A 23,391-nucleotide genomic window follows, 5' to 3' on the forward strand; every position below is an offset into this window, starting at 1 on the left:
ACCTCTTGTCCTGTGTCCTGGATGAGAAAGCAATGCAAAGAGCATGCCTAAGTATCAAGTGTGCCCTCTCCTAGTAAACAGAGGAGTAAACACACACGGAGCACTGCAACATGGCTCCCTCTCTCTCTAGCATCAGACAGCAAAGAGAAAGAACAAAGGACAATAGTCCCACTTCACGGACCACAGTAACACAAACATCCTGTCTCCATCACTTCCCACTCTGTGGAGTCAAAACATATACCGTCATGTGATAGACAAAAATCCCATGACTGCAATCATGGAGCAGGAATTCTAACATCCTCACAGTAATCTGCTGTGAACAGTAATAATAATAATAATAATAATAATAATAATAATAATAATAATAATAATAATAATAATAATTTATTATTTATACCCCGCCCATCTGGCTGGGTTTCCCCAGCCACTCTGGGCGGCTTCCAAAAGAATATTAAAAAACAATGATACATCAAATATTAAAAGCTTCCCTAAACAGGGCTGCCTTCAGATGTCTTCTAAAAGTCTGGTAGTTGTTGTTCTCTTTGACATCTGGTGGGAGGGCGTTCCACAGGGAGGGCGCCACCACCGAGAAGGCCCTCTGCCTGGTTCCCTGTAACTTGGCTTCTCGTAGTGAGGGAACCGCCAGAAGGCCCTCGGTGCTGGACCTCAGTGTCCAGGTAGAATGATGGAGGTGGAGACACTCCTTCAGGTATACTGGACCGAGGCAGTACTAGAGGGTTCAAGTTCTATTTCACACCAAGGACAGAAATTGGCCTGGCGGCCATGTGTTCCAGGAGGGACAAGCAACCTTCTCCTGGTGGCCCAGAAAAAGCAGTCGCAAGGCTCAATCCTTTCATCTGCCATGCCACTACTTGGAAGCAACCTTTGATGGCAAAGCTGCAGTCTTATGGGTTTTCCATGGGTTACTCAACGAGATATGAATCAGCAACAGCAATACTCGGGCAACGTATTGCAGATGTTGAATGCCAGTATGAACTAGGTTTAACCTAAAAAAAATATCATGCTAACTGACAAAGCACTTCAGCCCTATGGAGTGGGTGGGGCATTTGTGTGTTCAGCTCCTATTATTGCCTGGCCTCTGTGCTCAGCACATTCCTAAATAATGGAGGCTGCCTGGCAGGCAAGCAGTCTTTCCTCCTCCTCCTTCCACTTACTATGAAAGGTCAGGTTTAGATTTGTTAGCTCATGTACATAGAGGTTCAACAGCCAGCCAGCTGAAGGATGTTCTGTTAAGTCAAAGATACTATAAATCTGCCTACCGGGCCGGACAATCACCGTGACTTCAGCTGTAGACTGCTGTTCAGCAGAATCAGTAACAGTCAGCTGAAACGTGTATTCGCCTTCTTGCATTGACGATAACTGGAGGTAGGGACTCCTCACCCCCTGGGTAATGAGGTGTGGGAGGAAAATCGGGAAATAATGAGGCAAATGTTAATAGTACAAAGCTTTCTATTATCGTAACAAATCATTATACCAGTGGTTTTCAACCAGTGTGCCGTGGCACCCTGGGGTGCCTTGAATGATGGTCAGGGGTGCCACAAGAACACTAGCCTCTGTCCCTCTTTCCAAGGAGAGGGGAGAGGAGAGGAGGCTGAGGGAAAATTCAAGGGAGGGTTCAAAAAGGGGTGAGGGGCTGCCAGCTCTGCAGGCAAGGGGTGACATAAATGGGCTCCTGAGCCCCACAGGGATGACACAGAAAGAATGTAGTTGGTCAAGTGGACCCAAAAAGGGTGCAAACCTCTGCATTATACAGAAATATTTTACAAATATTTCACAACCACCTGAATAGGCTTACAATATTCTGCAGAACTTCGAACGCACCAGTTCAACATCTGTGACATTAAGTGTGGTCACCATGTCCAAAACTCACTATTGCTCCTTTGCAATGGTTTGCCTAAACACAGATGGTCGGATCCAGACTTGGTCGCAGTAGACCCACTGAAATGACTAATTTTTAAAGTCCCATGCAATATTTTACAGGGTCCACTCTAAGTATGGTTTCCAGGTGTCTTCCTAGCCAGGGCAAAAATAGAAGAGACTAAGTGTTTCAAGGTAATGTTCACCATTTCCTGCACAATACAAAGTGCAACCAGGCTTCTTTTGCCTGTTTTCACTAAGCACCACAAAACTCCTGATCTGAAAGCTACTGGATTTGGGGGGCGGGGGGGATATTATTAAATGAGGCAAGACGATCTCCATTTACCTGCATTGCTACCACTTTGCCTCGACTTTTCGGGCTCAGGGACCACTCATAGCTGACTATCTCATAATCATCACTGCTCTGATTTCCATTCACTGTGACGGAGTTGCAAGGCAAACTGATTTCCTGATTTGGCCCTGCATTGGCAACAGGAGGGAAATCCACTTTTTTATGGACCCTCAGTGAGGCTTCTGTAGAGTTAGCTGCTCCACTGGAGTCAATCACTGTTAACCTAAAAAGGAAGAGAAAAGATATGTGAATAATTAATGATATTGAATGTGTGCTTTCTCCCATTCTCAAAATTCAGATGCACTGATTCCTTCTACCTCAGGAGTGCAAAATCCAGAGACCATGGACCTAATTCGGTCCATCTAGGGTGGCCATAAGTCTGGAATTTCCCGGACATAGCTGGAATACATCAGTCAAAACCAGTGTCTGGGAGGAAATTGGTGAAATTGAGGAGATTTCACCCCTCCCATATCCAAGAATCTGCTGATGTTCTCTGCTGATTCTCCAGAGACTGAAATATCCGGGAAAATACAGACGTATGACAACCCATGTAGGAAGTCTAGATTTTGGTGAATTTCCTTAAAAATAGCTCAAGAACTTCTTTGTTTGGGGGGGGGGAGCTCAACAACTTTGCCAAAAAAAGCCTAACAAGTATTGTGTTCAGAGTTTCATTTTTTGAAATATGGCAACCCTAGGTCCATCAGGCCTTCAAGATCGGCCTGCCAGGCTGGAGGCAAACCACACCCACCTTTTCCATGTCTGAGGTAATATACGATGTCAGGCATAGGAAAGGTCCACTGGATCAGGCCAATAGCCCATCTAGTACAGTATCCTGTTCTCACAGTGGCTGAACAGTTGCCTGCAGGAAACCAACAAGCAGGATTCGAGCCCAACAAGAACAAGACTCTCCCTTCCTGTGGTTTCCAGCAACTGGTATTCAGAACCAGTCATCATGGCTAGTAGCCATCAATAGCCCTCTCCTCCATGAATTTATCCAATCCTCTCGCTGCCTTCTGTGGAAGCAGGTTCCATAGTTTAAACACGGACTGTGCGATGAAGTACTTTCCTTCCATCTGTCCTGAAATCTTCCAATATTCAGCTTTGTTGGGTGTCCACAAGTTTTAGGGTCATGAGAGGAGAAGTAACTTCTCTCTTTCTGTTAAGTTGTGGGTGAACATATCAGACAACACAGCGATTCTTCAAACAGCTCTTGTTTATTCACAGGCCAGGACAGAACTGAACTGAAGGGTTCAGTCAGCCTGCTTATATAGAGCTCCAATATAATGTAACTGTAACAATTTACTAAAACTATCCAATCACTGAACATCACTTTCGATCCCTTATTTGCATAACTATCTACAGTATCCCCCTGCTGGCCCAGGGTGAGAACTTCAGTACATAATACTTTCCACTTTCTCCGTATCATGTATAACCTTACCAACTTCTATCTTATTATAGGGGGAGGGCAGACCACCCCCTTGATCATTATGGCTCAGGACTGCAATACCTCAAGGACCGCCTCTCCCCATAGGAACCAACCCAGACCCTGTGATCATCCTCTGAGGCCCTTCCTCATGTGCCTCCTCCACGAGAGGTCCAGAGGGTGGCAACCTGAGAACAGGCCTTTTCTGCGGTGGCTCCCCGTTTGTGGAATGCTCTCCCCAGGGAGACTCACCTGGCACCTTCATTACATATATTTATGGGCCAGACCAAAACTTTTCTCTGTAACCACGCCTTTGGCTGATTAACATTCTATGGCCTTTTAAATGTGTTTGTGGGAGGGGGATTATTGGTTTGTTCTTTATTATTACACATTTTGTGTTCTCGTTTTCTATTTTTATGTTGGGAACCACCCTGTGATCTTCGGGTGAAGGCATTATACTAACTAACTAACTTGAACAAATAACTTGGTTGCCTTTTCCTCTGACTTGTCCATCCTCGAGTTGTGGTCTGAGGAGCCAAACGCAAAAATGTAGGCCTCTCACCTGAAAGTGTAATTGCCAGGCACGAGGTCAGACAGATGTAAAACTGGTGTATCAGCCGATGCCTTCTTTTCTCTAGGGGGACCTTCAATTTCTTCCCAGTGGTAACTGGCTATTTCAGTATCATCAGTACTTTCTGTGTTGGAAGGGAAATGCCGCGGAATCATAAATTAATAAGGTATCCTTGTGAGCAATTCTAATTACACTGCAAACCCACAGTTGCTGCCTGGTACTTACGATTCCCATCAATGGAAGCAGAAGTTGTAGGGAAAGAAATTTCCTGGGCTTTTGGAGATACGATAGCAACAGGCGGCTGATTTATTCTGACAGCTGCGGGAAGGGGAGAAACAGAACCCCATGCTTAATTAAATAAAGCCATCCTGCACAACTCGATCAGCCTGAGATAGTTTTGTGCTTATTCCACAGCCAAAAAGCATTCTCTAGTTGCTGAACAAGATTAAACAGTTAATATAAAAGCAGTAGGTTAAAAAAAAAAAGATTTAAAGTGATAACCAATAGAAAAACCGATCCTTGTAAATTATGATTTAGAAAAGCCACCTTCTGGTACAATCCCAAACTGGATAAATTGTGCCTGGCTTGCGGTTACAGGGGACAACAACAAAAAAAAAACCCCAAATCCCAGGCTTCTTAAATTCTTAAGCTGGAAAAGACCAAAGTCCAATTCCCCCAATTCAGCCAGGAAGATGACTGGGTGGGCCTTGGGCCAGTCACAGTCCCCTAGCCTAACTCTAACTCGCAAAGTTGTTGTGACTAAAGATCAAATGAGGACATGGATAACCAGGTATGCCACCACAAACTCCTTAGAGGAAATGTCAGATAAACATGGAATAAGAAATATTTCAATATCCCATTCTGTTGGATATCTGAAGTACACCACAACAGAGGTTTACATACATCTGTACCTCATCATATTTTATAATAAATGGGTCCAAAATGAAGGGAGGGAGATGGGTGCAGAAACCTAAAGGCCCATGCAAGCGGGCAAGTCATACCCAGCACTCAATACAAAACTATTTACATGGGCAACTTGGGTCCCATTTCCACCTTCTTGCCCCAAAATGCTGTACTGTAGATCCTGAACATGCGGCAAGAAGAGGGGAGGGGGAGACACTAACATGGAATGTGCAAATCAAGTGCTCATCTAGGGTAGCTGCCCCACAAATAAAATCAGAACAGCAAGAAATTACAAGGGTGGATGCACTTGAATATTTACTATCCTGTGGTTCCCTCTAAAGGCAAAGCAGGAATGTTACACAAATGTGATATAAAAATGTAAAACTTTTACAGCTGTTCACTCTCTGATGAAATTCAGAACTGATTAAAAGTATCATTCATCAAACTGGCATGCAGGTATGGCGAGAGGAGGTTATTAGTTTTAACTGTCTGAAAAACTGATTTACCTGGTTGGACAGTGACATTGACAAATCCTTCTCCAAATGCATTTTCAGCAGAAACAGTCACTTTGAAGACATAGGCACCTACTGGCAGCTGTAACAGAGGGTTTTTTAATGTCTCTCCCGTAACACATAGGACTTCACATGGCACAATATAACAAAAAATGCAAGAAGTCTGAGTGTGCATCAAACCCAGAGCTTAATTATCATCATGAAGCAGCATCTCTGCTGCCACCCAGAACGACTTAGGGGTGGTGGGGAGGAACTCAGAACATTGCAGCTGTGCCTCCCAGAAGGCTGAAATAAAGGAAAATGTAATATATATACAGGTAGCACCAGGTATGAGCTGAGTAGAAACAAGAAAATCTTGCAGAGACTGGAAGTGCATCCAGTAAGATAGTCTACCAAATTCCTGAACTACCTATGTATAAGAGTTGCTCAGGTGACAGGGTTTAGTGAGCAGGAAGAGGCTGGGGCAGAGAGCAATCTAGAATCAGAAGCAGGAGAGGAGGCAGGCCGGGAGACAGAGACGAGGCAGGCTGCTGAAGAAGCCAGGGAATCTCCCCCTTCTGCTGTGACCAGCTCCTCTCCCAGAACACGCAGAGAAATGAAGAGGGCAGAGAAAAGAGAGACAAGGGGAAGGAACCAGGGAAGGAGTCTTAGCAGTGTGAAGACCTTTGGGGCTTGCAACTGCCATATTGGTGCAAGACCTACTGGGCAGCGTTGACGGGATCACTAGGCCTGCACTGTTTTGGTTTCTTTGAATAAAGAGCTAACTTCACAGTCACCAGGTGTTTTATTACAGACCTACTCCTAACTCTGGCTCCTGACACCAGGGCTAGAACAGCACCAAGTTCTTTAGGTGCCAACAGGTATATTTTCAGGAATCTCACTTGGTGCCAGCCACCAGGAACACCACCCTAATCTGGAGAGAAATAGGCCCATTGACAACGGCAACTTGTAACTGACGTGACTGCCTTACAGCAAAGCATCTCTAAAGCCATTACCCACCGTAGCTGAGTGTGCATTTTGCCACACCCTGCGGTAAACACGAGTCAAGTCTCCCTAAGGAGCAGCCCACTTACTTGAGAAAGTTTCAGCGTTGGCGTGTGCTTGCCCTCCATTTCACCACTGTAACCATCAGGGTGACTCATCGAGCTCCACTCATAACTATAGGCCGATTCTGAAAAGGAGGAAGCAGCACAGCAACTGGTTATGGTTCTTCTTTGGAAGAGAGACCTGATCCTGGCTCTGATGTTTGCCGAGCTTTCATGGGGTGGAGAAACATGGGGTGGAGTGGAACATTTTACAGTGGTTGTCTACTCACATGATTTATTTTCCCTTCTACTAGGAAGGGTAGAAATTGCATGAGCAAGTCCTCCGCACAAATGAACATCAGCATGAGGTGCAGGGAAATGAAGAAGACAAATGGCAGTCCTACATCATGTGAAGATTGCATTAGTATCTGAACTGGGGCCCAGTTATGGGAGAATTGTGGTGCATGCATGATCACTGTCTACTGTCCCTATTTCCTAAAAATTGAACTAGACAAATTGATTAACAAGCAAAGTTTTTATACATAATCAGTATGAATGGCCACACCACATAAGCCATCTAATATGTGTGAATTACTCGTAGAATTTCTGACCTTTATACTGTGCAATAATCTAACTGTTCCCATCAGTTTAAAATGACTTTGTCTCTGAAAAATCTTCTATCCTTACTTCCCTCATTTGTTCTCCCTGAGCTTACATGAAGCTATTAAACCTTATTCACCTTTTTCGCATTTAAAAGTTGGTGCCAAACACAAAGTTGATACTCAGCATTAGCTGTGCCAGCCAGCAACGTTCATGCAGATTTCCCTATTTTGCATACATTTACTGACTTTGCATATTTAATATCTGAATAATTTAGAATCTTACGGGAGAATAATTGGCCCAGCTTAAACAAAGCAAGCGAACCATGCTCGAATTCACACGCATGTACCAGCTCTTCATTTGCAAGAGGAAGAAATAAGGGGTTTCACTTTGCAAGAAACTATAGTTTTCCATTTCAAATGAATGTGGAAGGAAACTGGTTTGGGCAAACAATAGTTTTTTCAGATTTTTGTCGATAGTCTCTACATGGTTTCTAGCATAAGACAAGCAACTTAGTGCAGTTCTCCTCCATCCCACTTGCATCAAGAACTCACCTGAAAGGAATGGCGTGACTACAAACGCATGCAATTCAACATCGTTTTCTGGTAAAGTTACTTGTAGATTATCTCCAGCCGACACCAGGAGTTCCTTTACTGCGTATAAATTTTTAAAAAAGTTATTTTAAAACAATGTATTGAGGAAAGCATGGCAAGAATTTTCTATTGCTGAAACAGCTGGGATAGCTCAGTCGGTAAAGCATGCAACTGTAACTCTACAGTTCTATGATTCTAAGAATATTAATAATAATGGTTTGGGACAGTTGTTTTCTCAACAAGACTTGATGAATATTCCCTCTGAAGCTGAAACTTAATAATAAAAGAATAATAATAATAATAATAATGCATTTCCTTTGATGAAGCGTTAAGCAGATAGTTTATTCAGCATGAGGATTTCTCCCTGCTTTAAAAGATTCTTCTCTTCCTCACCACGTGCAAGCAGCTAAGTAGCTTTTTACAAGCCTGATTCAAGCAGCAGTTTGAGAAGTTAGCATTTCTAATTTCAGTGCAGTCCTAAATACATCCACTCAGAAGTACCGTATTTTTCCATGTATAAGAATATGTTTTTTTCTTGAAAAATTAAGCATAAAAAGTGGGGTCATCTTATACATGGATAGTGATGAGGTTGGATGGGCGATTGGTGGCTGCCATGAGCCGGAGATTGTCAGCGGTGTTTTGGTGGGTGATTGATTGTTGTGTCAAGTTCTACAGGATATTGGCTGCTGTGGCAATTGGGTGGGCGATTGGCGTTTGCTGTCGGTGAGCGATCAGACGGTCGCTTCGTTGATGTGTGTGTGATCAGCTGTGTTGGTTCTGTGTTCTGTGGGTGAGTGATTTTCAGCACCCCCCAAAAAAAAAAAGCTCAACAAGTCTGGGCAATTTCCCCCCATTTTCTCAATTTGGAGTCCTAAAAAGAGGGTGTGTATACATTGGGGCGTGTTACAACACAGAAAAGTACGGTAACTCCTATTGAATTCAGTGGGGTTTACTCCCAGATAAGCGCAGTTAGGATTGCAGCCTTATTCTCAGAAGAATTTACATTACCATCTTTGGAGGCAGAAGTGGGCAATGATACTTGATCTGTGGCAGTAGCTTGGGTGAAAACAGCACCGGTGGGAAGGGGTGTGGCATCATCCTGCATAAGATTTCGCAGGTCTGATGTCTGAGTTCGTGTTGCGGTGGTGGAGAGAAACCCCAGGGTGTCTGATGAAGAAGGATTATGGGAAGTTGTTAGAACCTACAAGATGAATTGCAGGGATATATAATTATTGTGTATATTTCCCCTCTCACATTATGACACACATCGTAAACACTGTATTAGAAGTAAAAGTGCAAAATTATGTTACAGCTAAAATCAATCGCATTTACCAGTGACGTATGGGATGAGAAACATTGCACATTCCCAAGTCCCAGCATCAAATATTTAAGTACCTGGGTAAGTAGATGACTGGGATTTTTCCAGCTCTGCTATGAAAACTGAACAAAAAAACAGGATGGGACCGCTGGAGATAAACACACACCCATGCAAATTCTGCAAAATAATTCCCTCTACAAGCAGTGAAAGCAGTACATCACCTGGCACCCTCATAGCTATATAGGAGACCAACAGTAATGTGAGATATGACAGCACACAAAGCAAAATGCTTATTAAATCCAGGCAACAGAAATTTCCTGTCCTTCTGTACAACTAGCACAATGAAATCTTATTTGTCTGAGTTGCCCATAAGATATGCAACGCAGGTGGGGGGGGAAAGGAAGTGTATTTAAATTAATCTAGGCTTTCCTAAATTAATCTAGGATTAATCAGCACTAATCTAGGCTTTTCAGCTTTCACAAACAACAAAAACTACTGCTAATTTTCCGCATTAACTAAGGGCTGTTTCTTAAAATCAACTCCCAGTTACATGAGCAAGAATTTAACTGCCCCAAGCAAAGATTAGGCCAAAATTCCACCAGCAGCGCAAGCCTTTTATCAATTTTGTTCCATCTTAACAGGCACGGGTTCTCACCAAAGAATCCAGAAAAAAATCTAGTTTGGTGGCAAACCAAACTGTATTTTATTTGCAGATTTCTATGTTGGGAAAGATTGAGGGCACAAGGAGAAGGGGACAACAGAGGACAAGATGGTTGGACAGTGTTCTCGAAGCTACCAGCATGAGTTTGACCAAACTGTGGGAGGCAGTGGAAGACAGGAGTGCCTGGCATGCTCTGGTCCATGGGGTCATGAAGAGTCGGACACAACTAAATGACTAAACAACAACATGTTACTCCAATGCTATTTCAAAAAATGAAATACTGGTAACATACCTCTTCCTGCCAGGTGCTGTTGGTTTCATCAGGCGGTTGAAAACCTAATTCATTTGCAGATTTCTCCATCATGCCCAACATGATCTCTGGCAACTCTCCAGGACGTTCGGTGACATGATTTCCCTTGGATTCATTTGCACCTGTAGGAGTCTCCAAAGGACCTCTCTCCTCTTCACTTCTGACCAAGTCAACATGTTTGTCTCCATCACCGAGCCCTGAAGAATTGAAGCCATTCTCAGTTGCCACCAACAAACTCCAGTCAGCATAGTTCACATCCTCCTTCTCTTCAGGCTTGAGGCTCAACCGAAAGGGGTTCTGCTCCGTATCTCCATATTCATCTGGGTATTCTGGGCTCTCCTCCCGACTGAGGAAGGACAGCTCCTTCAGGCTGCTGACTTCATCTGAGGGGTCGCCCTGCAGCGCCATTGGGTGGAGGACCTTTGATGGCCCCTGCCCGTACCCCAGCGGTGCAGAGGGCCTCTGGGGAGGCCTTAGCACAAAAGTCAAAGAGGACTTCACCTTCTCCATCTTCTTGGGCTCGCAGTTCCCTTTACGTTGGCAACTGACGATGTAGCAGTGCCTTTCAAACATCCAGGACAAGTCACAGTCGGAAAGATCGCAACAGGCTGCCGTGCAGTCTGACACCGACACAGCATGGGGGACCCGCATAATCTTCATGGTTTCTAAATTAGGAGATATTATTGCGTCCGAATACTTGGCGCCTTCTCTGCACTGTTCGCAGAAACACCCTGAAAGGATAGGTACTCATATCACAGGAGAGCAGGAGCGCTGAAAAGTCCTTCCCCTTACAATGCATTCTCATAAAAATAAAAAAAAAGCTTCATTAATTTATATTGATTTAATGTAGCCTAGAGAGTGGCACTGTGGGTTAAACCACAGAGCCTAGGGCTTGCCAATCAGAAGGTCAGCGGTTCGAAACCCCGTGACGGGGTGAGCTCCCGTTGCTCAGTCCCAGCTCCTGCCAACCTAGCAGTTCGAAAGCATGCCTGTGCAAGTAGATAAATAGGTACCGCTCCGGCGGGAAGGTAAATGGTGTTTCCGTGCGCTGCTCTGGTTCGCCAGAAGCGGCTTAGTCATGCTGGCCACATGACCCAGAAGCTGTACGCCGGCTCCCTTGGCCAATAAAGCGAGATGAGCACCACAACCCCAGAGTCGGCCATGACTGGACCTAATGGTCAGGGGTCCCTTTACCCTTTACCTGGAGAGTAGTCACTTTATCAACAAGGGATCACTTGAATTGTCACTCGAATTAAAAACTCAATTAAAAGTAACAAGAATCAGATCCCTTCTTTGACTGCACCTTCCTTCCAAACTAGCCTAAGAAGGGGGGGGGGATAAATCACAGCTCTTGTCCAGCAGAGAGCAAAAGATGGTCTTCCAACTAGAGCCTGAAGACGGGGAATTCTGCTCCTCATATTTTTGACATATCACTGCATCCATCTCACTTATTTTGGAGAGAGGTAAAATGAAAGGTCTTTGGGTTTTTTTAAGCTGCCACTGAAATAGGGGTAGCACACTTACTTTGGCATTGCTTACTAGGCAACGCAGCCTGCTGAGTCACTAAAAAAGAGAGCATCTGGTTTGCAGGGAATCAGAGTTAGGCACTTCTACAAGGCAAAGAGCCATTCTCTGCTTTAAGCAAACTACTCTATTTCTGGGATCCAGATGAAGAACCAATTCAGACAGTACACAAATGACTAATTAATAGTAAATGATGAAACGGTTTTAAGACCTTGATTCCCCCCCCCAGTCCGTCCCCCCAATTATTCTTTGTCAGTTATTATTTTTGCTGCTGAGCTCTTCCTCAGAATCAAATCGCATAAGGCATCTCAAGCCCTGCCAATATGCACCTACAGCAATTTATGTTGCAATCCCACGCCACATGGGCATGAAGGAACTCAATGAAAGAACCACACAGATGGGGCCCATTGGAAGGTCCTTTCCAGCCAATCACTGCTAACGTTCCCAGCCAGGTGAGGATTATGAGGGGACAGACTCTCACAGTTGGCCTTGCAGGTATGGCTTGAGATGTGGTTGTTTTCATTCACACACACACACAAAAACCCACCGCTGTCACCAGCAAGGAGGTGGATTTCACTCTGTTCATCATGGGCATAGCCAAGGGGGTCAGCGAGGGGCAGCTGCCCCCCTTAGATCAAGTAAAACAACAGAAATACTTAACTAACTGACCAATCACATCGGTTCTGGCCCCCCTAACAAAAGTCCTGCCCCCTCCAATAAAAATCCTGGCTACGCCCATGCTGCTCATGCATGCATGTAGATGGGACAGTAGTTCAAACAGAAAACAGTGGAAGTCTGAAGTGAGTGGATGGATAATGCAAAGGCTAAAGATGCAAAACTGTATGAATAAGGACTATAAGGAAGCCAGGAGCTGAGCACTGCACAAGCCACTTCAGCCTATCATCTCTGACTCCGCTATATTCTTGGGAGGGACAGCATAAGTTTAACTGTATGAACAACATGGTGTAAACTGGCTTGCAGAAGTGGTGGTGTAATCCATATACGACTTATATGTTTGCTGGTCATTTAGAAGCCAAAACTCATGCTGTCAAATTCACTTATCCTATCATCTATCTATCTATCTATCTATCTATCTATCTATATTATTGTTATTATTTTTATTTATTTTTTTAAAAAAAACATTCTCCACCTCCTAGCTAAGTTCATCCCATTAGTTTCTTAACGGTGAATGTACAAGAGACCTGTCACATCAGGCTAAAGATCCATCAAGCCCTTCATCCTGCCTCCAACAGCGGGTAGCCAAGCAAGGGGGGCATCTCTAATATCCCAGTCTTAAAATAAAAACATAACGGCAAAAGCCATGATTTTTACACAGTCACTTTAATTTCATTGTCAGTGAGTCAGCAGAACATCTGACACAGCCTTCGCCCTTTTCAATACGTGTGCAGCAAGTGAACAGATATCTATTAAAAAGTGTCTTCCACCGAATCTTTCTGAGCCACATACAAGTGGCCTCTCTATCCAAAATACGCATTGGGCTTGGTTCTGTTACTATGAACTTAAATGCATCTATCTAGGTCTCAGCTGTAATTACCTTTAAATGGCAGTTTTCTAGGCCTTGTGGGTGGAGACAACTGGATGAAAGCAAGATGTCGGAAACAGGACACATGCACCAGTCTATTCCCTTAACAACCATGTGAGTCAAATCGGCTTCAGCTTTACAGATGGTATGGAAAGCATGGACAATCTGTTCGGTATTATTTATCTAAGGTATTTATATCTTGCCCTATCACCAAATGGCCTCAAGGTGTCCTACACTAGAAAAAATAAAAGCCATTTTTAAAAAACAGGGGGGGGGGACAGTATAGAAGACATATGACAAACAAAAGTAACAGGGCAAGCCAAACTATGTCTACTCAAAAAGTGAACCCTGAATTCAGTGAGGCTTACTCAGAGGTAAGCATGTAATAGGATTGAAGCTAAAGCGAAGGCGTCAGAAAAATTCTCACAGTGTAATGACAGCGTTCTGTAACTTTGCTGAAATTTTAAATCTATACCTTCCTGTGCCTTTACTTCAGTGGTCAAGGCTGAAATTCTATGCACACTTTATGGGGCAAGCCCCAATAAACTCAGCAGGGTTTACTTCTGACTAGGGGCATATAGAATTGCATTGTCAAGCTACATTATTTGGTCCGTGAAGCTGCAGCAACTATATAAATGCAAAATGACAGCCTTGCTAACACAAGTGTAAGAAACAATTTTCATGGAGCCCAGGGAATGGTCTAGGACTAACTGATGGTGGAAAATTGCTGATGATCACTGACGTAGATGACAGAGTATTAGGAATAAGACACATAAATTTAAAATAAAATAAATGGATTACTGAATGGAAGCAGAAAACTAAGGAACACTTTAACTGAGCATTCACGACATCAACATTGCAAGTCTAATTAACAGCTCCCAGAGTATGAGAGGTGCTGGGATGGTTCACAGGCCCACAATCACAAAGGAAAACGTCAGCAACATACTGAAGATTTCAGTGCACCTCCGGGGTGAAGTTAACAGCACCAAAGTGATCTCCTGGGGAGGGGGGCAAGCCTAGGCAGTGTGTGGGGAGGCCCTGAGCTGCCCAGATGACAAGCCCTGCTAAAGTGGTACCTCATAAAAGGTGCTAAAAGGTAAAGGTAAAGGTATCCCTGACCGTTAGGTCTAGTCGCGGACGACTCTGGGGTTGCGCGCTCATCTCACTCTATAGGCCAAGGGAGCCGGCATTTGTCCACAGATAGCTTCTGGCAAACCAGAGCAGCGCACGGAAACACCATTTAGCTTCCTGCTGGAGTGCTACCTATTTATCTATTTACACTTTGATGTACTTTTGAACTGCTAGGTGGGCATAAGCTGGGACCGAACAATGAGAGCTCACCCCATTGCAGGGATTCGAACCGCCAACCTTCTGATCAGCAAGGCCTAGGCTCTGTGGTTTAGACCATTTATACTTCTGGTGTGGGCGAGGGAAGAATTTTTTTAACCACATACTGAAAAGGGGTTAACTAACTCTGGCAACATTTGGCAGGGCTTATGAAAATCTTTCACCAAGCAAAAGTCAGAAATTCATCCAAGGCTCCAGTGTTAAGCTATATGTGGTTTTAAGCTCCTGTACATAATAAATAGGATTTAATTCTATCTCTGGGTTACTTTCATGTTACTGATGTGCCCAGCAGCCTCCTCTTCTCTGAAACACGGCAAGCCTTTGGAGGGGAGGGGGAAATCATTTGCTTCAGGAAGAGTAGAGCACTGTTTCTAGATGGAGATTTAGCAGTTGGGGGGGGGGGGCAAAACGAGAGCAAGGAAAATAAAGAGTCAAATAAAAATAAAACCCTGAAAAAAGGAAAACCTCAACAGCAATCTGCACAAATGGTCTGTAAAGGGTTTAAAAGAAATAGAAATTCAGGCAGCTTAGTGTTTACAATGATAGCATGCACACATCATGGTAAACCAAAGTTAATGGTTTCCTGTGAATGCTTCACTCCTCTGCACAAGTGAGAGAGAGCAGAAAACCACAACATTTGACTTAATGCTGTGTCTGAACCAAGAAGTCATGGGTTGTTTGGCCACAAACGAGCAATGATGTGAAGCAAATATTTGTTCATATTAATTTATTCATTTCATAAAATTTAAATAATGCTTGATTGTACAAAAAAACCTCTTGGCTTACCAAATGTTTGTTGGGAGCAAAACAAGCAATGACCCTTGGTTCAGACCATGGTTTACTGTGCGGTATGGACTGAACTGCTCAAGCAACTGTGACCTGTCTATACTGTACGGTGAACATCCATTTAGACTCTCCAGCTGGTGCTAAGATACTAAGATACTTTTATTACTGCTATCACAATCTTCATAAGCCATTTGGGAGTCTTTTGCAATCAGAAATTATTTTGAGGTTCCGTGCACAGTGCAGACCTTTATTCTCTCTCCAGGCCTCAAAAGCAAAATAATGGTTTCTTATATTTATACGGCATGAGTACGAAGAGTCTTGCCCTACCTGTTAGAATTCCCAAGAGTAAGCACAGGGTTCCTAGTTCTAGCGCAAGAGCCATTCTTCCTTAAACAGGCAATATCAACCTCAGTTTCAGGGAGCAATTTGAAGACTTTGCATTAAAAAAAAAACCTTCGTTTCTGCCAATTCTGTCCAATATCCAGCTGGGAGGCTGCAGGGGAACAAAGGGGACACACACGTTGTGATGAACATTAATTAGCAAGTAAATAATAGTTTGCAAATATTATCTCATTGCAGTGACAAAAAACAGAAAAGGCTAGGAAAAATTGTTGCCTGACCATGGTTTACTGTGAAACTGACAACTCCCACTCTCTTCTTCCCCTGTTGGGAATGAGAGAAAGAAACCAGGGAGCCACAATTAACTTGGCTTGATGCAGCATGCAAATCCGGGATCTTACTTAGTTGCTCCCTACCCAGGGGAAGATGGACAATTTGGGCAAATGGAGCACTGCCAAACCAACCTCATTCTGTTCTCAGCCAAACCCCACCCTCCCCCTCACTTCCCTAGCTTCTTAACATTAGTTCAGGAGTAGAACTGTCTGCCATCTTCCTCCTCCTCTTTAGTGACACCGTTGCCCTTGCAGAATCCAGCAGGGAGGAGGTTGTGTAGAAGCTGAGTATTAGCTGGCTGCAACTGTCATTTGCTCTGGCGCCACCTACTGCTGGGCTCCCTTCCTTCCGTCCTACCAGCCACCATGTTCCTATCAAGCCAAGATTTGTAAGACTAACAGCAACAGCAGCAACAACTCCCTACCATGATTAAGGCTGGCTGACAATGCTGGTTGGTTAAAGAGAAACCCCATGATTTGAGTCGGTGGAAGAAGATTGGAAGAAATTTAAAGACTATTTACAGAAACACTGCAAAATTAATGAATGTTAGAATGATGTCAGAATGAAGTTAAGTGGTTTTAGCAGCAATGTTACAAAGGAGTATGTAAAAATGGTTTGTTAACAGGTGAGAATCCAAAGTTACAATATATTAAGTTAAAGGATTAGGATAAAAACAAAGAGGGAAAGGATTTGCTGAATTAACTAATTGAACTGGAATACAAAAAAGGGAGCTGTGAGGAGGTCAGGGAAACAAGTAAATGAAAAACAAGACATGGAAAGATTGGTTTGTTTTTAAGTGTTTTTATTTTTCTGTATTTTGTATTTTTTCTTTTCCCCCCCTTTTCTTTCTCTTATTTTTGTAACCTTTTTTGAAACTTTAATAAATATCATTTAAAAAAAGAGAGAAACCCCATGATTTCAGGTTCAGAACCATGGGAAGCCAACTTGGTTTGTTTCTTTTGAAGAAGCGTGCCGCTCTTTCAGAATAAATCATGATAAAGCCAGCAACTCTGGCTTATCGTGATGTGCAAGCATGACGACGGAAAGCACAGCTAGCAAATAATCCTGATAGCTTTTATTTTGGGTAGAGGGCAATAACAGCCATCAAGCCACTCAGCTAAATGTTGATAAGATATGCACCAAATTCTCAGTTGCTAAATAACTGGGGGTGGGGAGATGCTTCATTTAAAAGGTCATTTTGCGACTGAATAATTAAGCAGATATGACAGCTGCCTAGTCAAATGCCTGTGTTAACAATTACTGAAGTTGCCTTGAATAGCGAGGGAGCTCTAAAGACAAGAGGTTTTGAAAGGTTATACAGTTTCAAGAACCAATCATGCTAGCAGCCAATGAGCAGTGTAATTGCTGCAGCAAGATATTAAAATGCCATTATTAAAAGGAAATTTATGCTATATTGTGACACACGAGGCCAATAGAAATAGACCTGGTTTGAAATAACCTACGCTTCTGAAGCCATCCAGTTTTAAATGGCTTTCCAAGGGTATCTTAATCTGTGTAGTAACAGACAGCTGATCAAAGGTCAGACACCATTAATAGGAACCCCAAGACACAAAAATTGCCAAAATCCATTGGTAGCACTTTTATTTATTTGAATGTTTATGTTATGCCCGTTTTGGAGGAGTTGACTCCAAATTTGATACACACTTAGCAAGAAGTTCCAAGTGAGGAGAAACAGTAAAATCCCATCTTAACTCATTGTTTCTGAGGACATCAGGAACCAGTCTTTTCCATATTTACAAAAACTACATTACAGTGAAAACCTACGCTGGTTGCTTATTTCCTGATAAAAGTCCATGTATTTTTCTTAAGGGTGTGTGTGTGTGTGAAAGCAACTTGAAATTGCCAAGCCATGAAGATAATTCTCTCTTAATGACCGCGCTATACATGTCTCTTCTTGAGAAAAGCACTTAACAGTTGTCGATATAAAATAGCCAGAGCTTATAAAGCTACTCCTGGGGTTTAAAGATCTCTGTATTCAGGGAGAGCTTAATTACCCCTTAACTCCATTGATCTAAAGGAGATTTATGCTTATTTCACCCTAAGCAATGCTGGACCACAACAAAATCTAGACCAAGGGTGTGGTTTGAAGGCACATTGATGCAACAATCTTTACTGAAGCTAAGCAGGTTTGGGCCTAGTCAGTGCCTGGATGAGAAGGAGCCTGCAAACCACGTCAGGAAGAACATTTGCTGTTCAACAGTAAAACAGACTGCCAAGGAAGGCAACGAAGAACAATGAGGTGAAGAATGAAGGTCAGGTCAGCAGGACATCTTCCTTTTGCGTTCTGGCACACCTAGAAATAGTTCACCTCCAGCCTGGCCTGACACGGCAGCAGGGCCTGCACAGGTACCAGCAATTATGATCATGATCATTGTTAATATAGCATTCATTAATGCAAGTAAAACATTAATGTGTACATAAGAATAAACTGCCCCCCTACTTTTTTGGTATGCTCTTGCCAAATTTGTAGGCTGGCTATTGGGCCTAGATGAACCTAGTGATGTTGGAAGGATGGCACATTCCCCCTCTGTTACCAGATGTCTGGTAGACTGAAAAACATGCAATTTTACCTTTTTAATTTTTAAGTGAAGAAGGAACTGCGAGGCATTCCATGGTTCCTGCCGGTGCTTTGGGGGCATTGGGAGGCTAACAGGAAGATGTTCCCTGCTTTATAAACATGACCACCTATATGTACAGACGGCAGGGATAGGAACTCCTGCTTCAGGCAAAATAATGCTTTGTAGTTTCTGGGGGGCAACACTTGCGAGAGCTGTTGGGTGTGTTATGGACACTGGAAAAGATCCATTTTAAAATTTAAAACACATTTTCGTCAGGCACGTCTATTTTGTCATTTCAATTTCAAACATGAGCAATGCAAAACAAAATAAAAAATTAAGTATTGCTCGTGGGAACCATTTAGTCCTAGCAATCCATTAAGTGTCACTGGCGCATGCAGCTGTCCCAAGTAAACATGCACATTATGTTTCGCTATATTTGTCTCCCAATCCTATTCCGTTTCATCTTTAAATGGGATATTACCAGTACTTAATTCTTATCGCCCTGATCTGTGCTTCTCACAAACATTTTGAAGCATTCAGTTTATCCACTGCAAAATTGGATGAGTACATCCCATACAAGCATACAAAAATCATTTGCTTCTGGTTTCTCTTAGCCAAAAGGTTGTAAGTAACTTGGAACATGCAAGTGATTGTTTTATAGAAGCCACTTTTATACCTTGCAGAAGATATTTTTATGAGATGTCCCCCATCACTTGATGCAACCAGCCATTGCTGCTCTTTCCATCAACTTCGTCTAGTTGCTCAGCAGCAGGCGGGGGAGAGGTTCCCACACACAGCGATGTGAAAACATAGCCCGGCAGACATGCATCTGACTCCTTGTTGCAAGATGAATGCAAAAGGCAGACAATATCTACCTTCAGGGTTTTTTCCCCAGTGACGGATGCACAAGCGCTCTGTCACGGCGAGGAAGCTGCAGAGAAAGCCTCTTTGCAAAAATTGCTAGGCACTAAAAGGAATAAATGCATTTCCCCTGGAGACGACCACTGTTTTTTTTTGTTTTTGTTGCAGCGGGGGAAAGCGGGGGGGGGGGAGGAAAGAAAGAGAGAGATGAAACATATTTGACTTTCCCCTTTGCGTTTGCAAAATCCTTACGGGGATCTCACCTTGCTGGGAACAGAGGCTGGCAGTGTGCAAGACAAAAACCCAGGGCCAGAGCAAAACCGAGAAATCGAAGCAAATGCATCTTCTAGCGATTGCTGGACCTACCCCGCACCCCTTTTCCACCACACCCCACTTACTGGAAGCAGAAACGGCTTGCGAGGGCTTCCCTTTGCATGCGACACAAAGTCGCCAGCACCGACCTACGATGGAAGCGGGCGGGGAGCTCAGATTTTCTTACCTGGCGGTTAGAGACGAGGCGAGGAGGGGGTGGGGCTAGGAAAGAGAGAGAGATCGGGCGGCGCCAGGGACATCCCCTGATGCTTCGGCAGGGTACGGCTGCATCCTTCAGTGCCCCATCTGCTCCCCCTCGTTGTCTTCACGAAGATTTAAAGGACGGAGCAGGAGCTGTTGGAGGATTTTTTTATTATTATTATTTTGTAACCAAGGGCAATAAAAATTGGAAGTGGGTGTGCGTACTATTAGGCCAAGCTAGCAAAGCCTAGGCGATCGATGCCTGCAAGTATTTTTCATGCTCTTGTCCAAAGCAAAACAAAAAAACAGACACAGCAGCGAACGCTCGGTCTCCCGTCCTCCTTTCCAGCCACTAAAGCGCATCCGCCATCCATGGTCTGGAGCTGGATCGCAACCCCGCCACCAGGGGGCGATGCTTGAGCTCCACCCAACTCGCCTCTCATGTATCCTTAAAAGGGGCTAAAATAATAATAATTTATGATTTACACCCCGTTTATCTGGCTGGGTTTTCCAAGTCACTCTGGGCGGCTCCCCATAGAATATTAAAAACACGATAAAACATCAAACATTAAAAACTTCCCTAAACAGGGCTGTGGCTGCCTTCAGATGCTTTCTAAAAGTCAGGTAGTTGTTCAATTCCTTGACATCGAGCCAGCTGCAGAAGAGCAAGGTGTTGTTGTTTTAAAAAGCATACTTTAGAGAAAACACTGAAAAGTCTGACACAGCTTTGAAATTTCGTTTTAAGTCAGGAAAATCACCACAAACCATGCAAGGCCAAGCAGGAAGCACTGGAGCAGAGCACTCCCACTGCTGGTGTTTGATGTTAGCCACAAGTCCGATCTACCCTGTAGTTTATTGAGAAATGTTCCTGTTTTGTGCATTTTCCCTCAAGCAAGCTTATGTCCAATTTGATATAAGCAGTGATTAAGCTGAAGTGTGTAAGACAGCGCCTGAACTATGGAAGTCACTCCCATGGGGGAGGGGGGCAGCAATGGCTACCATCTTGGGTGGCTTTGAAAGAGGACAGAAGAAATTCGTGGAGCAAATTCAATGACTACTTGCCACCATGGCTGTGCTCTGCCTTCATGGTTGGAGGCAGCAATTCTCTCAATACTAAAGGAGTGAGTGCTCATGTAGGTCCTGCCTATTGGTTTAACACAATCCACTGGGTGGCCACTGTGAAAACAGGAGGCTGGACTAGATGGGCCATTGGCCTGATCCAGCAGGTTATATTATTATTATTATTATTATTATTATTATTATTATTATTATTATTGAAACATAGAGTTGGAAGAGACCACAAGGGCCATCGAGTCCAACCCCCTGCCAAGCAGGAAACACCATCAGAGCACTCCTGACATATGGTTGTCAAGCCTCTGCTTAAAGACCTCCAAAGTAGGAGACTCCACCACACTCCCTGGCAGCAAATTCTACTGTCAAACAGCTCTTACTGTCAGGAAGTTCTTCCTAATGTTTAGGTGGAATCTTCTTTCTTGTAGTTTGGATCCATTGCTCTGTGTCCGCTTCTCTGGAGCAGCAGAAAACAACCTTTCTCCCTCCTCTATGTGACATCCTTTTATATATTTGAACATGGCTATCATATCACCCCTTAACCTCCTCTTCTCCAGGCTAAACATGCCCAGCTCCCTTAGCCGTTCCTCATAAGGCATCGTTTCCAGGCCTTTGACCATTTTGGTTGCCCTCCTCTGGACACGTTCCAGTTTGTCAGTGTCAATAATAATAATAATAATAATTACTACCATTTGAGACAGCCTTCACACTTGCACAGATGACAGCTTCAGGAATAGTTTGGGAAGGACTGCAGGCGTGGGGAAACCAAACAGGTAGCGCACATCAGGTAAAGACATCCCTGGCAGGTACATCAGTGCTCAAATGCCACTTGAAGCACAGTGGAGAGTGGGAACAACCTCACTGCGTTTTAAGCTGCAAATGTGTACGTGAAATGCAACATCTTGGCAGCAACACTGCCTGAATGTAATAACCAAGTGAATGAATTATGTCAGGCATAGGCAAACTCGGCCCTCCAGATGTTTTGGGACTACAATTCCCATCATCCCTAACCACTGGTCCTCTTAGCTAGGGATGATTGGAGTTGTAGTCCCAAAACATCTGGAGTTCGCTCATGCCTGAATTATGCCATCTGTAAAGAACAGAGATATTGTGGAAGCAACCTTGGCTGCAGAGAACTCACAGCTAAAAGTAAAAATAAACACTGTATTTATTTTAGCACATTAGTTGATGCCCAAAGTCCTCTGGGCAGTTCACACCACTGGCTTAGTTGTCAGATAAATAGAATCCTAGAATGGTGTGTTGGAACTTTGGAGGTTCAGTGCTTTGCTCAGTGCAGGAATCTGCAGCTACATCATCCTCAATGGAGGGCTGGCCAGCCTCTGTTTAAATACACCCATCAAAAGAGGCTCCACCACAACCTCCTGAGATGGCCAGCTCCACTATCAAACAGCTCCCATAATTAGGAAGTTTCTCCTAGCTCAGTAGCAGAGCATTTGCTTTGCATGCAAATCCTAAACACCTTGGAGAAACACTGCCAGTCTGAACTTACAGCTCCCATCAGCTCCAGCAAGCAAGGCTAATGGCCAGGAATTATGGGAGTTGTAGTTCAGCAATATCCAAAGGCCCAAAGGTTCTGGTGTAGATTATATCGAGCTAGACTGAACAATGGTCTGATTTAGTATAAGGTAGCTTCCGATGTAGTGTATAAGGTAGCTTCCCAGTAGTGATGTATGGAAGTGAGAGCTGGACCATAAAGAAGGCTGATCGCCCAAGAATTGAGAGTCCTGAGAGTCCCATGGACTGCAAGAAGATCAAACCTCTCCATTCTTAAGGAAATCAGCCCTGAGTGCTCACTGGAAGGACAGATTCTGAAGCTGAGGCTCCAATACCTTGGCCACCTCATGAGAAGAGAAGACTCCCAGGAAAAGACCCTGATGCTGGGAAAGATGGAGGGCACAAGGAGAAGAGGACGACAGAGGATGAGATGGTTGGACAGTGTTCTTGAAGCTACGAACATGAGTCTGATCAGACTGCTGGAGGCAGTGGAAGACAGGAGTGCCTAGCGTGCTCTGGTCCATGGGGTCACAAAGAGTCGGACACGACTAAACAACAAGCTTCCGATGTTCCTATGAAATCTGCCTCACCAGGTCCTGCTTCTGCCTCCTGGACAAAGAGACAACAGTCTTCTGCATGACAGCCCTGCGGAGAGACTCATCTCTCTTTCATGCTGAGTTAAGCAACTCTGCAGTCATCACATCCTGCCTACAGATCCAGTAGCAGGACTATTTTCGACATGCAGAAGTGGGAGGAATTCAGAATTCCCTGCAGGCACACAGTGACGTAGGGAAACTGCAAGCGCGTAGAGGGAATACTGCAAATTACCTACCC

The 23,391-nt window shown here is 43.9% G+C and overlaps 1 protein-coding gene across 7 annotated transcripts in view; it reads right to left on the minus strand.

Moving 5' to 3' along the window:
- The window catches only part of KIAA0319, a 42,891-nt gene extending 22,560 nt beyond the window's left edge, over positions 1 to 20,331 (minus strand). The window contains exons 1-11 of one of the 7 annotated variants that reach the window (XM_082234960.1): positions 19,958 to 20,331; positions 15,674 to 15,839; positions 10,129 to 10,877; positions 8,866 to 9,058; positions 7,819 to 7,917; positions 6,713 to 6,810; positions 5,634 to 5,721; positions 4,450 to 4,542; positions 4,216 to 4,348; positions 2,225 to 2,453; positions 1,281 to 1,404 (exon numbers count right to left, since the gene is read on the minus strand). In XM_082234960.1, the coding sequence (XP_082091086.1) occupies positions 1,281 to 1,404; positions 2,225 to 2,453; positions 4,216 to 4,348; positions 4,450 to 4,542; positions 5,634 to 5,721; positions 6,713 to 6,810; positions 7,819 to 7,917; positions 8,866 to 9,058; positions 10,129 to 10,877; positions 15,674 to 15,728 (1,861 nt within the window). In that variant the 5' untranslated portion in view covers positions 15,729 to 15,839; positions 19,958 to 20,331. Of the gene's footprint in view, positions 1 to 1,280; positions 1,405 to 2,224; positions 2,454 to 4,215; positions 4,349 to 4,449; positions 4,543 to 5,633; positions 5,722 to 6,712; positions 6,811 to 7,818; positions 7,918 to 8,865; positions 9,059 to 10,128; positions 10,878 to 13,225; positions 13,358 to 15,673; positions 15,840 to 19,273; positions 19,538 to 19,856 lie in introns of those variants that run through there. The other 6 variants (XM_082234959.1, XM_082234961.1, XM_082234964.1 and 3 more) reach the window with 6 other exon arrangements.
- Positions 20,332 to 23,391: the final 3,060 nt, after the last annotated feature.

The sequence above is a fragment of the Podarcis vaucheri genome (genome assembly GCF_965113315.1).
Source record: "Podarcis vaucheri genome assembly, chromosome: 8".
Lineage (NCBI taxonomy): Eukaryota > Metazoa > Chordata > Lepidosauria > Squamata > Lacertidae > Podarcis > Podarcis vaucheri.